This window comes from Pogonomyrmex barbatus, unplaced genomic scaffold (genome assembly GCF_055798465.1).
Source record: "Pogonomyrmex barbatus isolate J1 unplaced genomic scaffold, ASM5579846v1 scaffold4, whole genome shotgun sequence".
Taxonomy (NCBI): domain Eukaryota; kingdom Metazoa; phylum Arthropoda; class Insecta; order Hymenoptera; family Formicidae; genus Pogonomyrmex; species Pogonomyrmex barbatus.
In genome coordinates this window covers 9,161,548-9,180,589 of record NW_028297138.1, presented here as the reverse complement: position 1 = coordinate 9,180,589, position 19,042 = coordinate 9,161,548, and the positions used below count along the sequence as shown (strand labels likewise).

The 19,042-nt window shown below is 30.2% G+C and overlaps 2 protein-coding genes across 2 annotated transcripts; both read left to right on the top strand.

The window, feature by feature from the left end:
- The first annotated feature begins 3,178 nt into the window (after positions 1-3,178).
- On the top strand, positions 3,179-14,695 carry LOC105428586 (gamma-aminobutyric acid receptor subunit alpha-2). Its single transcript, XM_089080638.1, has 11 exons — positions 3,179-3,330; positions 8,144-8,394; positions 9,299-9,366; positions 10,024-10,244; positions 10,556-10,638; positions 12,032-12,231; positions 12,318-12,405; positions 12,647-12,807; positions 13,469-13,648; positions 14,018-14,169; positions 14,413-14,695. Exons 1-11 carry the CDS (start codon positions 3,308-3,310, stop codon positions 14,636-14,638), a joined length of 1,653 nt encoding a protein of 550 aa, XP_088936764.1. The 5' UTR covers positions 3,179-3,307; the 3' UTR covers positions 14,639-14,695.
- A 395-nt stretch (positions 14,696-15,090) lies between these two features.
- Positions 15,091-18,189, top strand: LOC105433931 (uncharacterized). Its single transcript, XM_089080639.1, has 2 exons — positions 15,091-15,704; positions 16,350-18,189. The coding sequence occupies exon 2, from the start codon at positions 16,411-16,413 to the stop codon at positions 17,215-17,217; it is 807 nt and encodes a 268-aa protein (XP_088936765.1). The 5' UTR covers positions 15,091-15,704; positions 16,350-16,410; the 3' UTR covers positions 17,218-18,189.
- Positions 18,190-19,042: the final 853 nt, after the last annotated feature.

Genomic DNA, 19,042 nt, shown 5'->3' with positions numbered 1-19,042 from the left:
AAGACGTCATTAGATTCCTTTCCAGAATGGAAAACGCCAGAGGCGATCGATGTTTATTTTACGATACGCAGCAAAGATCGGTTATTTCTAATCGTTTCATATCAAAACTTCGCATATAGATAATGAAACTTGAAAGATGGCAAAAATATCTTCTCGTAACTCAAATCATTTATTTCGTTAAGTTTCTTTTAGCAAATTCATTTTTTACGTGTGCTGTTTTCTTGACGATGGAAACAATTTAATTTAATTTAGAAAATTGCGAGGATTCTCTTTTAAGATCTCTGAATGAGAACAAGGTTTTCAAATGTGACTGCCTTGGAAATAAGAGTAAAAAAGCGCGGAGATAAGATCAAATTAATGGACTCTCAGCCAAGCGTTAATGAAGATTCACCTCCGCGTCATATCGCACACATCGCGATAAAGGTATCCGATAAGTGAATTGTCGAGATTTTGAACACTTTGCAGAAATGTACGGAGCTATCATTGTTAAAAATTGATTTTTTTATTAAAATCTCCAATAAAAATTATTGCAAAAAATCATTGATATTGCTACGTTTCAATTTTTAGCAATAAACATCTTAATAATCAATTTATAATTAAATAAAGAGATCTGATCATTGGATTTTTAAATCCACTTGCAATATTACAATAACAATGATCGAAATATATATATTTCTCTAAAAAGGTATAAGTATAATCCATTTATTATATTACGAATACAATTTTATATTATTTATAATTGGCGATACCATTGTAGGACCATTTTCAAATATAATTATTTGCAACTTGCCATTTGCGAGTTCGCTAATGCTAGGAATTCAATTTCAAGAAGAGAATTTCTAGTATTCTAATATTTCTAGCTACATTTGCATCTTTACATGAAAAGAGCAAAATACAGATCTGAGAATGATTTCGTTGGCCTGCCAAAATTTAGGATGTTTAAGTTGCTAGAACAACAAAAATAAATAAATAATAATAATAATAATAATAATAATTTTTTTGATGGCAAACAAAATTATTTTCAGATCTGCATCTAGTCGAATTTTTAAATACTTCAATAAAATCATTCTTCCGTGTAAAAAATAATTTATAAATTATTAAATTCGTGACTCTTTAAATATTCTGATCCTGCAGAATCTACTTTTAACATCTCACGCACGAGTTGCATAACCCAATAAACATGGCAGCGTACACACAGAAAAACATGATTCTACTGTTAAGAAAAACAATTATTCAGTCTATTTTTCTTCTTTTAAGAAAAGATTATCTTTAAAAAACAATATTTTCTTGACAATCGTTTTAAAATATATTTGTTCACGAATATTAAAAAAGCTCATTATCATATATTCAAAAGAAGAAAATTTATCATCTATTTATCATTCTCTATTTATCAATCTTATCAACTTTATCTAGTAAGTAAAACAAATTTTTGCTTTAATTTAATATTCTTAATTGAAGTAATAAATTTATTAAGATTGAAAAGATATTTTGAAGAAATTTTATGCTTGCGATAAATATATATTATAATATATTTGCGGATATATGAACATATAAAATACTTGAGACAAGCAATATTTATTTGAATGCAATATGTATTTTTCTGTGTGTAATAGGTTAGATTTACAATCGAGAAACTGCGCCGGCAGGATGGGTTCACTTACCTTCCAGAGACGATAAGAATTTTCCTGTCGGCGACGCCGCCGCAGATCGGAAATTCAACACTCGGCGACGGACACTCCTGGAAGACGCGTTTCGATTAGTTTCGAGATGTCCGGGAGGAAACGCAAGCGAGAAATCACGGCATCGTATCTTCGCAGCGAATCGTTCGCAAATCGACGAGGTACTTCTCTGCAACTCAATTTCTATAAAACTAGAAACTTTTCAAGAATATTTTTTTATTACTTTGACAAATATGCATCGTCGAAACACGTAAAAATATTCTTTCTTAAATTTTATTATGTCTCAGCAGTTGGTTTGTATTATTTTAAGAATGAATTATAATCTAAAAATTTGATCAGATACAGCTCTGAAAATAATTTTGTTAGACCTTCGAAATCATTATATCGACTTTCAAATTGATCGCTAAAAGAAAATTTTTGCAGTATTATTATCATGCTCGAGCACATAATAATGTTACATAATAATTTTGATGGTCCAATAAAATTATTTTCTGTTATTATCTGGCTAAATTTTTAGATTTGCCAACAAAATTTGTTCTCTCTGTGTATGATTAGATTTTAATTTTCTTCATGGTATATTAATCTATCGCTTCAATCGCACAAGTATGGGAACCACGTCTGGTTTAGCTTGTTACTCCAAACTCTTGTCCAATATAAATTGTGCACTTGAATGCAAATAAAATCGACTGGCCTAAACGAAGCCTAGTTGAAACATGATACGATCAGAAGCATACACCTGGAAACTTGCTGATTAACTCAAGTTCAAATTTAGTAGCTGCTAGGAGTTTAATGTGATTTGACGAAATAGGTGATGTGCGAAATCGTTGATTGCGCATATAATCTGGACCGTCTCGAAATCATTAAATGCATTAATTAATCTATTGCTCTCATTCCCACTCCCTAATATTCTCAACAATTTCGTGCACATAATGAGAGAAAAAATTAAAATGTGAGAGAAAAAAATTAAAATGTGCGAAATGCTTATCACTTCAACTTTTTCAATTTGAAGTACCAAAGTTGAAAGAACGAAGAACGAAGCATCTATAGATAAATAAAGACCAAAGCTTCCGCTTGACTGCATAAAGTCCAACATGTCAAACCTTTCATCGCTAATCGTTTATAATTCAAAAGTCATCGGACACCTTTAAGGTCGATTAAGATCCTCATCCTCACTCCTCTTCCCAAGCGTTTACGATTAAGCTCATAAAAGTACACGATAAGCCGCGCAAACTTTTCGCTTATCACCAGTTCTCGAAGTTACCTCTTTCCGCGTTCGTAACACATAGAGCTCGTATGGGTGTGGGAAGGGGATTGAATTAATTAATTACGCGAATTATTCAGGCCGCGAGTTTGTCGCGCGGCAACCACGCGGGCACGCATGGCGTTAAAGGATTAAAACGGAAATATACGGGACGGCGTGATTTCGGGGCTTGCGCGTCGCGACGCTCGTAAGCCCGCCGTCTTACCCCCTTAGGGGGGGTTCGCGGCAGGAAGATCCACGCGGCCGCCGCAATGGTCCGTCGCACCTCGTGGCGTATTAGACTCATCGGACGTCATCAACGAGAGCCGGGCGGAATTTCAACGCTCGAAATTTCGACGGAAAAAAAATCACGGCCGTCACCGGGAGGATGCCATCGCCCGAATTATCGCTGTGAGTAAAATAGTAATTAATTATTTCACCGATTGCTATTGGTATTATCGCGAAAATCGTCATGAGCTATAAGGTTTCCAATCACTGCATACTCTTTTGTTTATTTTAATAAAAATATAATATTTCAACAATGTACTGTCAGACAAAATTCTCCGTTTTTTTTTTTTTTTTTATTCGCGTTCTACGATGTTTTGTGTTTATTGAGATCGATAAATATTGTTTGAGAATATTTTTAGTCGTGCTGGATTTTATTAAAATCATGAATAAGTATAAAGAATTAAAAAAAAAACTAAGTTTGATTATTTTATATTGTATTCGAAATATATGACGCTATCATGTTATAATATGTTTTTTAAATATATCTGTTTTATAGTTATTCTAGCGTTTGCTTCACATTTTTTAATCATTAACTATGCAATTTGCGATGACATCGAACATTCGTACGCAGATAAATGTAATAGTTATTTCGCGCTTAAATCAGAGACAATTTACAAAGAGAACAATTTTACTGAAGATTCGAAAAATTTAATAATTACATCTCTGTTAAAAGATAATAATAACATTCCTCTACTTTATTACTAAATCTAACTATTCGTTTTTAATAAAGGATATTCGGGGTTTAATTAAGAATATTCGAAAACTCGGGTAACTTAAAAATAAAATCACACAGTCTCATATAGTCTATTCTGTGCAGAAAGTTATAACATCATCAATTGGTTATTCAGGTCGGCCCCGGCATTATTTAATGCAACTTGTTGTTTTATACGCCGCGAACGCTTTGCATACATCTTGAAATAATGAAAATTTCAATGCCGTGTATCAAAGCCGCCTCTGACGCATGAAACTCAAAGGTGCATCTTGAGCAATTATAAGTATACGCATAGATTGCGCAGCCTGTAAGAGCCTCTGAATGCTTCAAGAACAGATTTCGAGGCGGCTTCTAAAGCAGATTACCCTTTGATTTTAATCGAGCATATCTAGAGAATTATTATTTCTGTGAATACAAATGACGGAAGCATCTAGAAATCCATTCTTTCTCGAGACTCAACAGTAAAATTTTCACGCATCTCACTTGAGTAAAAATAATCTCTAAATGATTATCTATTGTAACAAACAACAGAAAGATTTTTATCTTTGATAAACGGCAAAAAGATTAATTCAGAATATATTTAAAATTGTTTCAAATAGAAGCAACGAAGTTTGAATTATAAAATGTATATCATACAAAAAAATGTTTTATCTAAATTTAATATATTATATGTATTTTATATCTATTGATAATAAGTCAAAATTTCTTCAAAATAAAAATAAATTATTTTGCAGAATAAATCTGTTTTTATTGATCATTTTTGTATTTTGCATTACTGATAAAATATTATATTTCAAAACATAAAAACTTTTGTGCTTCGGATAATTGGTATAATATAACTAAAGATGGTATAATTTAATGATTTATTAAAAAAAAATAATAGACATATAGTATATTATTTGTAACTGTTGTATTCTATTATAAAAGATGAAACCTCAATAATGAAAGTAACGAGTATTCATCGTATTATTAAAGACCTCAAATGAAAAAAAGTATTGGCATATTTGTGTCCTTCAATTTCACTTCGTCTGCGTTTTTTTTTTTTTTTATACCATATTCATTCTTTGCATTCTTGTCTCTCTCTTAATTAAAAATATAACATTTGTTAATTAGAAATATTTAAACCATATTTATTTGTGATTGTCCGTAACCTTACATCCTGAATGTAAGAAGAAAATTAATTCATTGTTATAATCATTATTTATTTTATTTTATAATGTGTTATATGAAGTGAACTTCCCCCAGAGTTTCTATGCTAGACAAATTTGTCGGCAAGAACAAATGTTTCGATTTATGTGTACAAAGCGGCAATGAAAAAAACGCAATTAAAATTCTTCAAGTAATGAAGTTTACGCATCAACGCGCAATCAAAGATAAAGAAACTTTGAATCGCATTTCATAAAATTAATCATAAGATAAGTAATAGCGAAGATTCATTTTTCATAAGTTGCATGTTATAATTTTCTGATAAAATATAATTTATTAATCTATAAAATATAATAATCTTAAAATATAATAAATCTTAAAATATATAAATCTTAAAATATAATAAATTGTAACTAAACTCCGAAAAATTTTATGTTTGCTGAATTATTTACCAGAATCTTTCTTGCAAATTTTTTTTATCTTATTCGATTCATTAATAATTAATTATTGCAGATTAAAAACAACTTATGACTCTATCTTTATAATAATTACTTGTAAGTCGTACTTGTATGTTTATTTCATTTAATATTTTTATTAAATAAAAAAATTAATATTTTCTTTATTTTTACATTAATATGTCACTTTTTTTATATTTTCTTTCTGTTAATATCCTTGTTCTTCTATTCCTTTGCATGGAACGATGCTGATGTTGCGTTCTTCATATTCGATAAACGAAACGTGGGCCGCCGCCATCTGAAATTTTGTACGGCCTACTCGAAGATCGATCCGAAAATCGGATGCAAAATGCGCATACAGTCTCGTGAGATCGTGATGTAACGTGGGCGCAACGTTCTCTCTCGAAACAGTAAAACGAACCCTCGTGGATCACGAGCTGCTGAATCGGCGAATGCCAAGAGGCACTCTCCTCCACTTTTCTTTCTCGGCGCGATACCAGCCTCGCCTTTATGCCTTAAACCGAACTCCGAATGATGCTCGTCGTTTACCCCTTTTGTGACTTTATTACGTTACGGCGGCTTCTCAAGTCGTGGCAAAAATTAAAACGGATGCGGTGGGTCGATGTAACATTTAGTCGTCAACAACCTTACGTATGTATCCATCTTTCTGCGTTCATACGTAATTAGAATTAATATTTGTAAAATTTATCCCAAATCACGTTGAGTTCATAGTTTGAGATCTCATAGCTACTATATTATCTTGCTAAGCTTTTGCTGAAAGCTAATGACTGGATTTGTAAAATATTTTGTATAATTTAAAAATTCTGAAAGAAATATCGCGAGAGTAGCAAGATCCTGATTGTATTTGCGATTAGCGAGCGGATGTCGTCTCGTGTGTGTCGCGAGTTGCGGTTTATCGGTAGCGGATAGTCTGACCCCCTACGAACAAAGTTCTGGCACGCGGATGATGCTATTTCGCGGTGGCTATGTCGGAAGGGCGACAGGGAATGTGGGCATAAGCGCTGAGAGAGAACGCAGTGTGCCCTAGATAACTCCTTGTAACATCTTTGTAACGTTAACGTCATTATTATGTCACGTTACACCGCTCGAGGAGGAAAGTCTCGAATACCACGCGCATCTTTCTTCATCGATTTTCACTTGACGTAGTACGTTTTTGATAGTAATTAAAAATAGATATATAAACGTACTCGATCATTCTGTGCGATTTAAACATGTATAATATAATATTTTTTCTAACAAAAATATTTAAAAATTATATATATATATATATATATATATATATATATATATATATCACAAATAAGTAGAAATGAATATGGATATAAATACATTATTGTCATTAGGTAATGTTTAAAGATTCATAACATTATAACAAATATTAATTAAATTTGTCACGGAATATGGCATAGTGTCAATTATGTAAAGCAATTGTTCTTTTACAACGAAAGCATTGTAAAAATTTGAAACCAAAGGATCTACTGGTGGTACTTTAATTGATTCTCTTTAGGCTTAAAAGGCGAGTAATCGATATGGATTGAAATGCGTTTCTCTTGATAGGATAGAATATCAACTTTAAAATCAAATTGAACATCTACGGTGATCAATCCCATTCACATATCCATAAAGTGCACTTATGTTCGTTAAATACTTGATGAATTTCAATTATCGACATTTGGACAGAGTCCATTCATAATATTGAATATAATTCGACAGTCACTAAAATGTATTGCGTTCTACTTATAATTTTTATTATTATTATTAGTCTTTCTAACTCTATTCGACTATTTAAATTATTACATTTTAATTTGTTACAACTTTGTATTTGTTATAGCTTTTAATTATAACAAAAAGAGATTGTATATTGTTACATATTTCGTTACAGTTTTATTTAAATTATTTTTCAATTTATTTGCGATTTTGATATAATTAACAATGATATTACATTCTGGCATAAACAACAAGCAACTTATTTTACGAGCAATAAAAAATATGTATTTTGCTTCAATTTTTAATTTTTATAGAATATTATTTAAGATTAAATTACGTACAAATGATAATAATTTCAAACAGAGAAATTAGATTTAAATTCTATTTCAGCCTTCTATTTGTAACTAAATAACGCACGATTTAGATCGTTTATCTTATCGACTGCTCTTAATATTGTAAAATAAAAATTGTAAAGAATGTTATATTTGTTAATAATTTGGACGCCGACTGCAAGTCGATGAATGCCACATTCGGTGTCGTCGAAGTCTCTTGTTCTTAGTCCTCCACAAATTCGTCGCGCTCTCGAAGCTGTAAAATTATAATTATTGTCGTATTAGATAACTCGGCAAGAATCCACTTCATTTCACTGTCTTATCGAACTATGCATAAGTGTAACTTTATAATTAGTTAGCGAGATATTCACTGTCGAGAAGTTCAAGAGTTCCGCAACAAAACATTCACTCTCTTAAAACAGAAGTTAAATTAAATCTTCGTAAGAAATTCTGAATTTTAGATTTTGAAGGAAACTGATTTTCCGCAAACAGAATATTGCGCAATCAACTCGTCGGAATTTGTCAGTGCAATAATAAGTACACTTTTTCTGTTCTATGCGTAGTTTTGTCATTCTCGTGCCACTCGTTCTCTGCAAGTATCATTATTATACATTCGAAAGCAAAGCGGCATCGGATCATCATCTCGAATCATCATCATCATCATCATCATCATCATCATCGCTGGAGTCGGCGTTAATCGGCAGTAGGATATCCAGAGCTACAGTAAATGACATAGTTTCGAAGAACATCACTATGGTTCTCGAGAATCTACTGATGAATTACGAAAACAGTCAGCTGCCCACACACGGTAAAGGTAAGAAAAATAAGAGTGAATTGCTTTCACAAACACAATCTGCGACTTGATAAATTTTCAATTAATTCGGAAACTCGTGAAAAATAAATAGCTAGATTAAACGATGTCATATTACTTTAATCGTCTATGGAAAATTTCTTTCTGAAATGTATATATTATCATTATATACACAACACGTAAGAGAATTCTTCTCTGTAAATTTATATAATTATTTTTGTTCTAATTTTTGCTTTTAATTTTACACGTATATATAACATATATTTAGTAATTTATTAAAAGCGCATACTCTATTGTATTTTTATAAGTTTAGATTGAAAAAATTACACACGACAAATTTGGAAAGTTACGCGAAACACACAAAAACTTTAACTATTTAATAATTATTTTAGAAAAGTTTTATTTTTATAAACAAGAGCTGAATTAACGTAAAAACAGCATATGTAAATGTAATAAGCGTATGGATGTAATATCCATATTAATTTTATGAATACAAGATATATGTATTATGCTGCGGTCACTTTGTGCTGCTGTATTGAAATTATTTCATCATGCATTATGTTCTATACTTGTGCTAATCGCGGCATCATATGGCGGAAAATAATATCGTATATAATTGGATTCCGAAGAGCTGAGGAAGGTGGTCCAACCGTTTTAATTGGTCGATAACTGAGACCTCAGGCTACAATGCCGAATTAATGGCAACGGAGTTGCGTATTAAATTAAAAAATTACAAATAAGTTTAAGCGTATATTCTAATTATCTTGAACAAATTTTACCACCATTTTTCATCGTATCAATTTCTCTGTTTTACAAAGCTATATTTCAAACTCTTCCCGGGATGCTGATATCGACATTTCATAAATCACGGAATTTTAATATATTTATTTCGTACTTTTTTTTTTAGGAGTGCCCACTGTGGTCAAAACCAATATCCTAATTAGAAGTATGGGTCCAGTGTCTGAGCTCGACATGGTGAGACTCGAAACTTCTCAGTAAGGAAAGTGCGGCAATAAATCTACCTTTTTCTATCTTCCTTTTTTATTTTTGCAGCGCCATATAAAATATTCTAAGTATGTACTAAATCAATTTGTCATTATTTTAAAATGTGTGAAGCACTACTGTACTTATCGCAGGGACAATAATCGCTAGTTGATCTTATTAATTTAACATTCTTTTTTGAAATAATCAATTTGAAATATATCTTTGATATAACGTTACTCTCATATTTTAAATGTAATGCCATATCTAAGATATGTTATACTTATTATATAATGTAGCAGTAATTTAAAAACTGAATATACAAAAAAAAAATTAATTTTAAATCAAGATAGATATTCTCATATAAGCAAGAATATTATAATCTTAGAAAATCTTAGTTTTGATTGAATTCATATTGATGCAAGTATTTTACTTTTGCACTCAAGTCAAGATTAAAAATCTTCTTTTTCTCTTTCTATATGAAGATTATAATATTCTTGCTAACATTTGAGAATATCCATTTGAATTTAACTTTTACTCTGTTTAGTGTAATAGTAATCGGTTGTTTACTGTACGTAGATCGGGCTTGCTTTCAAATCTATTTGGAGACTAGTCTCCTGATATAATCTCATTTAAAAATCCTTCTATCAGGATTACTCGATGGACTGTTATTTCCGGCAATCGTGGCGCGACTCGCGTTTAAGCTTCCTGGGCCCGATTAAGTCCCTCAGCCTCAGCATTAAAATGCTCGAAAGGATTTGGCGTCCCGATACTTATTTCTACAATGGCAAGCATAGTTACGTGCACACGATCACTGTGCCGAACAAATTGCTAAGGATCTCCCAGGATGGCGATATATTGTACTCCATGAGGTTTGTTCGCGCGTGAATTTACGCACTGTATCGGCAAATCGAATCCAATTTCGTCGATACTCGCGAGATATTCTTGGATTTCTTTTACAAATATATTTGTGGAAAAAAAATATGTACGATCAAGGAAGAGAGAGAGAGAGAGAGAGAAGGAGAGTTTTCTTTTTCATTTATGTAATGATTCAATGAAGAAGTAATGACATAAAATTGTGAGCAGTAAAATTGAAGAAAAATAGAATTAAAAAAATAAATATTTTATAATAACATAGTTTATTTTTTATCACGATTTTTATTAATACTGTTTCGTAATACAGACTCACTATTAAGGCCAAATGCCCTATGGAACTGAGAAACTTTCCTATGGATCGACAATTTTGCCCGTTGATAATGGGAAGCTGTACGTATATATGATTTTTTTAATTGATACAGACATATAATATCGCACTTTGAAAAGACAAGTGTCACAATATAAAAAAAAATTAATTTTTGAAGGAAGAAAAATATTAAGAGGATTGTCAATATTAAAATCAAAGTTACACAAAATTTTATTTTATAATTATACTCAGCATAACAAAAAACTACATTTCTATATTTTTTATTTCTGCAATTTTTTCATATTATTCATATTATTAGTTTATACACAATTAATTCATCTTTCCACGTTAAGATATGGATTTGTGAAATTTATGGAACGCCACATTATTTTTATTTAGTTTCTCTCGACAGCTAAGTCATGATTTTTTTCTTCTTTTATTTAGATATTTAAATACAAAGTTTCTACGGTTCGCGCATCAATTAAAACCTACTTCGACGGAAATATAATTTGTAACGAAATCAGGACAAATAATATTTCATTCGTATGCTCTCGCACGTTGTGCTATTCCTTACGTGCATAATGTCCGATATTATCCTTCAGCGAGTGTTCGCGATCGTCCACGTCGAAGTTACGATCGCAATAAATTCGATATTCTTTTACGTTTCGGCTTTACGATGCCTGGTGGTTCCATCTTTTGCCATAACAGCTGGCACCATGGTCTATGATGCGACATAATATCGAAATTTATTATCATAAGAGCGCTAGTGATCGAACTTTTCTCGAATCGAGACGCACGATATTAAGATTAGTTATTAATATTCGCCAAATGCATTATATTTTATTCCGATGTTTAATCGCTCCGATGTTTCGATGAAACATTGGAATAAAACAGGATGCATTTGGCGGATACGCATTGACGAATTTTTAAATGACTATTAATCGAAAAATAAATATAAAAAGAGAAAAAGATATTCGCGGTGATTAATCATCTGTTTATTAAATACTTATAGAATTTATAATTGAATATCTCTAGAATGTCATTATTAATTAACTTGATACGACCCACGATGCGAATTACAAAGTCTTTATGTCTTCACTTAATTATTTTATGTTTTTATTATCATTTATATGTTTTATTTATAATTTTATTAAAATGAATAGGCTACTGAAGAGGATTTAGTAATTCCGAATATAATTAATAATAATTAAAACATTAAAACATAATTTCGAAATGTTCCGATTATATTAATTGCACGATTGAAGTGAATTTAATAAACTCTGTCATCCCGTTCGCTCGTCTTGGCTTGTTTTTGTTTTTTAATTATTAATTAATTTTAACAAATATTAATAAACACGGGTAAATCTTTGAAATTTTTTTCAGGTGTTTATATACCTTGAAATATATTTTTATAAAAGATTATTATCTCATCATGATGATTTTTTTACGTAATGTTGTTACATGTCTATTTGTTAGATGCGTACACTTCGGGACAGCTGGTTTACGAATGGCAGGAAGGTTCATCGGTGACCTTCGTGCCTGGAATGGCACTGTCGCAATTCGATTTAATGGGTTCTCCGTACAGAAATCTCACATTTGTTCGACGTGAGGGCGAGTTCTCGGTACTGCAAGTGTCTTTCAACCTGCAACGCCACACTGGTTACTTTCTCATACAAGTGAGCGCGCGTAAATTACATAAACATAAAATTACAGCTTTCCTGCACAATGTAATAAAAATAAAGAGATTTTCTCACGTCAACAGGTTTATGTGCCATGTGTTTTGATAGTCGTGCTGAGTTGGGTATCCTTTTGGATTCATCGCGAGGCGACAAGCGATCGCGTGGGTTTAGGTACATTACAACCAATTTTTAACATGTCTGTCTATCGTTTTTTTCTTTGCTTTTCCATTATTATTTTTCGCTCTTACGATTTATCTCTCGCCGTAAAAAAGATTTTATACTTGTTTAGCGCTTTTTACCATTTTTCTTCCCTTTATGACCCTTGAAAATCTCATAGGCCCTAGGCACTGCGTATGCGACGCTTAATGGAAAACCCGGCCCTGCGGATAACACTATATCATAAATTTTCTAGGTATCACTACCGTCTTGACGCTATCGACGATAAGCCTCGATTCCAGAACGGATTTGCCGAAAGTTAGATACGCCACTGCTCTCGATTGGTTTCTACTGATGAGTTTCGGTTACTGCATCGCTACCCTCTTGGAGTTTGCCGGTGTTCATTATTTCACGAAGGTGATGAATTGTAATATTTTCTCACCCGCTAAATCATTTTCTTGTAAAAGGAGTCTTATGTGAATATATATATCGGATATATATGAAAAGAACGATTTTATTGTTTACTTAAAAATTTGGCTAGATATAGAAAATAATTTGATTAATGGAATTATTAAAATATTTCTATGGGACATTCAAATTTATATTTGCTAGAAAAATGTTTGTAATATAAGTATCTTACATAATTATTTTATTACAAAAATAAATATACTGCGTATTTTGGAAAAATAATTACAACTTTTTAAAATTATTAATAAAATATATATTTGAGTCAATATTTCATGCTAATTTTAAGATTGCTCTTTCGCACGTGTATTTAGAAATCATGATAACGATTGGCTCTAAAAGTTTCCTCGTGACATGGAAAAACTATGATTATTTCGTTTTTCTGATCCAAAATCACACAACTAACATCAATTTGTATGTACTTGTAAATATTCAAAAATATAGTTTCATATTATATAATACTCAATATGTTAATAAAAATTCGTGCATTTAGAATGATGCAAAATAATATTAAAATTTTCTTTATATCAAAATATCTTCAATTAAAAATATATATGAAGAAGATAAATAAAATTTAAGCCAATATATTAATCTAATTTTAATTAATCTTCAGGTTGGTAGCGGCGAGATCCCATTGGACGACGAAGAATGGGAAGAATGGAAAAGCATTACAAGCGAGGAGTTTGAGGATAAATTTCGTACGTTGATTTCTTGCAGTCCTCAGGCCGTTCATCCGGAGATTATCGACACGAGTACTAGAAAACGTGGTTCTCTCATGTCCGCATTATATAATGTTAGTTTAATATTTTAATATAAACTGTTGCAATTTATGAATAATAATAATAAAATCAAAATAATAATAAAATTTTCGAATAATATCTTAAGAAAAACTATCTTAAAAGTCTAAGGAACTTTTAAAAATAGAAATGCCCTTTGTAATTTGAGATATTTTTTTCTATAAAAATCAATAAATTACTTTATGAAAATTAATTTACAAACGTTTAAAGTATAAAAATTAATTCCACAAATCCATTGAAATATTCGATCTTGGAGACTGATCTAATTTTTTTTTATTTCTTTATGAATTCCTTACAGTTTTTCCTAGAATTATTGTGTAAAATATCAATTACATCGTTACTAATTCAAATTTCATTTCCGACAGGACGACGTCACATACGAACGAGATTCCTGTCACTCCATTACAGTCGCCATTTCTTCGAAACCATCGACGATGGAGAGACATACGCAAACTGAACTTGTGTTACCTATATGGCGTCAATTTCTCTATTGTTTAGCGGGAGATGATGCTTTTAGGTACAAATTATCAAGAAAACTAGGTTTTATAAAATATTCAATATACCAAATTTAAAAAATTCTATTATTTTTACTATTATTTCTGTTACTTCTATTACTTATAAATTATTTATCGAAACTATTCATAAAATTCGTAAAATTAAAATCAAATTATATACTCATTTATTTCTCTTGTTATCTTTTAAATAAAGTTACGTCTGTATAAACCTCAAGACCCGCCGTAATTAATATCTAAAATTTCAGGCGTCGCCGGCAACGCGAAGCGGCTAGCAACTATCGAAAATGCGGCGATCGTATGTCGAGAAGGCACATAAACAGCGTGTCTTACATCGATAGGATAGCACGTATAGTTTTCCCCGCGTCTTTCGGTTTACTCAACGTCTGCTACTGGGTAGTCTACGTTACCTATCAAGAGGAATTTAAGTGGCAGGATCCGCCGATCGGTTCGATAACGCCGATCTCCCATTAACGAAATATCAAGTAATGACAATAAAGCAAACATGTAGCATTATATACAGCAAGGAAATGCCATACTCTTTTATATTAAAATTTAATATCTTAAAGTTTTATATATATATATATATATATATATATATATATATAATATTTAAGAAAATTCCTAGTAATTTGAAGAAACGAACTGATTTCTTGGCATAAATTTGAACTTAGAACCCGTTGGATTTTTTCTATGTACATAAATCAACAAGTAAATAAATTTATTTATATAAAAAAAATTCAATGGATTTAAATTTAAATCAAGAAATCCTCCTCTCTTCTAATCCATTCGTTAGAAAAATTTTTTATAAATAGATCACTTTTAATATTTATCAAATTTCATTAAATTGCAATTCAAATGTCTCTTACAAATTAATTTTACTATAAAACAAATTATAAAATTGCATTAGGTGTATGTATATATACATGCTTATTTTAAATAATAAATCTGTACAGTCTACGTAATAATCAATAACAAATTTAATACTAAAATTAAAAACTAAAATTATAAGCTAATTGTTTGGATATTCATATCGTTTATTCCTTGATGTCATCGATAGGCGTGTTCGGTCATAGAACTCTTCGCCGAGCAGTTCTAAACGGCAATTGGCTCCTGCTTTCGAATCCGGTCGATCCGGCAAAACTCATTGGACGCGTTCGCTCGGGCAAATCATCGAGTCTCCTCGACTTGTGATACTCACGGCTAATTTGTTGGACAAAAACCAATCCACGTTCGATCACCATTCGGCGATTGCAAATGATTGCACAACCGTTATTTTTGTTGAACGGAAACCACACCACATCAGTTTCGAAAAGTTGACGAGTCTCGATGATAGGCGGGGCCTTCTCCGAAAGAATCCCGATCGTATCGTCCTATCGAGACAAAGAGAAAGGGATAGGCAAACTCGCTGAATTTTCAGCTGCAGCGTAGGTGGTTCTTGTGCATTCATCAACACGGTCCCTGAGTGTTTATGCGTCACTTCACACCGGTTCCCCAACATGGTGGTTGATTATAGAACATTGGTTCAACATGACAATTCGTACGTATAGATGCCATAGAAATTTCTGATCGAATTGCCAAGATTAGAAAGATCCCAGAATCATTATGCTTTAATTTTAATAAATTGGCATTCTTTTATCTCTCTGCCTGTAGGCTGTAAAATATGAGATGAAATCTAAAAAATGTTTGTATAGATAACCAAAGCTGTTCTGAAAAAAAATTACAAGCTTTCTTTCCACCAAAATATGAAAATGTAGTTGCTTTTATAATCTTTTATCCTTTTAGTCCAATTCATTTCGAATTGTTTTATGAGCAAAGATTAAATGTTTCGTTTTTGGTCTTATTCAAAATGAAAGACGTAATTTTTATCATTCGAAGAAATTTATGTGGAGATTCTAGAAAATGTAGTTCACTGATTATAATCGTACATTTTCATTTAGATACTTGAAGAATTATATGAAAGAGTACTCTTGAGTACTTTTTAATGGATATTTCTTTCAAAATTGTAATTGACTAATATATTCTTTATTTTCAAGGAATCTTGCAAATATTTATATAGAACTACAAAGAATAATGAATATAATTAATTCAGAATAATATTCAGTAACAAAAAATTAGAAATGCCAGATACAACACAATTTTATATAAAAGTAGATAAATATATATTTAATATTCTTCATTACAGGATTAAGGAATAATAGAAAATTGTCAGATTTCAAAGAAGATCGATTTTTGGCAAACAGAAAATGGAACACAAGATAGTATTCACTCCAGATTATGAAATTGATGAAAGCATTGTCAAAACTGAGGCGATGGAACCTGAGCAAAATTTGGATTCTGGAAATTTAGAAATGAACGTTTTAGAAGTAATGAATGAATACAATTCTAATACCATGGCTATGCCGAAGCTTAGAAATAGACGCAACAGATCGCAATCAACTGCATCAAAACATAATTATTCCACAGATAAGTTGACTTTAAGAAAGGATCGTTTTCGTCCGATCAGACCAAAACCCTTGCAATCTTTTTCAATATCAAAACACAAATTAGGAATGCCATCTATGAATATGTCTACTTTTTTATCAAATCGCATTATTATACCAAATACTATGCCGAATAAGGAGAAAATTCAATATACTACATCTTCGAATATATCTAATGAAATAAATAATTGTATCAAACCGCAGACGAATAGTGACAACAAAAATAGTAACAAGATTAACAGTAAGAATATTAATAACAGTAATAATAATACTACAAGTATTCTGTCGATAACTGAAGAAAATAAAGTTGATACAATTGTCAAAACAGAAGATTTTAACAATTATTGTAATAATAATAGTGATAATAGTAATAATAGTAAAAATAATGATAAGGTTATATCTAAAACTTATAAGAATAGTATTGAATTATTCTTTGAGAGTATGGCACAGACAGTGTTGAATCTACCCAAGGAAGTGCAAGCCGATATTAAAATGCAAATTTGTAAAATTGTTGCCACAGCAGAGATAAAATACTGCGGATCAAAAACTAAATCCAAGACTGAAAATTAAATTTTGAAGAAGATTGAGGATCTGTTAAATTAGCTTTATTATTTTGATGTAATTTTTCCTGCGTAAGCTAAATTTAATAAGATGTAGGATATTATTTGTTAATGAATGAATCTCGACTAATAAATTTATAATAATTTTGATTGACGATGAGATGATTCCTATTTTAAAAGGAAATCTTAATCTTGTTTTTTTAAAAAGATTGTTCATAAGTTTAGGTTTATAATATGCATAAATAATTAACCTTTTATATAGAATACACTTATTAAATATATAAATGTTTTATAAAATGTCGATTATAATTATTGTAAATTATAAAAATATGTAGAGCGAATTTATATCATAATGTTGTTCAGGATTTGTAGATTTACTTGCATACATCTGTTGTCTGTGAATATCAATATTTAAGCAAATTACAAATCTTAAGCAATATTGATATATATATTGATAAAAAAAGCAAGAAATATTATAACTATATATAAGATAAGAAAATATTAGATCATTCAACTTATAATTTTATTTTTTTTTTTTTGTTTAGAAAATAATACGTATAAATAAAAGAAATATATATATATATATATATGAAAGCAACACATAGTTTTGATAAAAAGTGCAACAATATTTAAATGCCTATATAATGTAACTAAATATGTAAGTGCAAGTTAAAAGATTTTCAAATTAGAATTAAATGTATCATATGTTTATCAAAAGATCTGGTGAAAATTATATACATAGCAAATATCACATTTATTTTTCTTGGAACTTCCAAATGTATAATTTATAATTTAATATTTCTAATATATTACTATATTGTGTACGAATCTTACATATACAAAACTGAAATAATAAAATATTTAATTTTAATTTCAAGTAAAAATATTAAAAGAATAATAATTTCATCCAGAGTTTTATCACATTCATAACATTGTATATAATATTACAAAAATAAAAATTGATTGATTTTGACATCTAAAAGAGTTATTAAATAACCACATATATTTTCAAAACAAGGTTTCAGATTTTTTACTTCATAAGAAGCTGTTATATATACATATTTAACAGAATAGAAACTTATCGAAAAATATATAAAGCCCTCTCCCTTCCAAAAAGATCATAAAATAATATCTACTTTCAAAAATGAAATGTCGATATAAATATTAAGATAAAAGAAATGCTATATTTCTTATAGCCTCGAATTTTTGTTGACTTTTATGAATAAAAAGGAATGTAGTGTAGCTTATCAATAGTTATGGGTTACGTATTTTTATATGTAATTGTAGAAGCAAAAATGGATAAAGCGATAAAATCTAAATTGCTTTTTTGTGAAAATAAAATTATAGAATATGTAAGTGGTAATAGACTAAAAATGGAACTTTTTTGTGACTAAGATATTGATTACGATATTGATAAGAGTCAAGTGTTAAAAATATTTAAACTATTATTCTATCTAAGCCACAAACACGTTGGACGAGTACAATCGCACAAAATGGTAAGAATTCGATAAAATAACTAGGGCTTCTCTTTTCGATAAATACAAACATAATGGTACAAAATTACCAAGAAAATTATTCTAGAATGGCAATTATCAAAACGATAATTATAAAACCAATTATCCATTTAAATTGAGTTGTGCATTTTTTCTCATGTTTATTACAGATATATTATGACAGCGCATTAAAGGTAGTATATCCATTCATGTATAATGCATGTAATACAAACTATCAATCCCAATATGTCACGATGTCTAAATGACTAATGGCTCGTGCACATACAATACTTTATATGTAAATTGTAGTATGCAATGCTGTCAATATCTATTGAAATATCA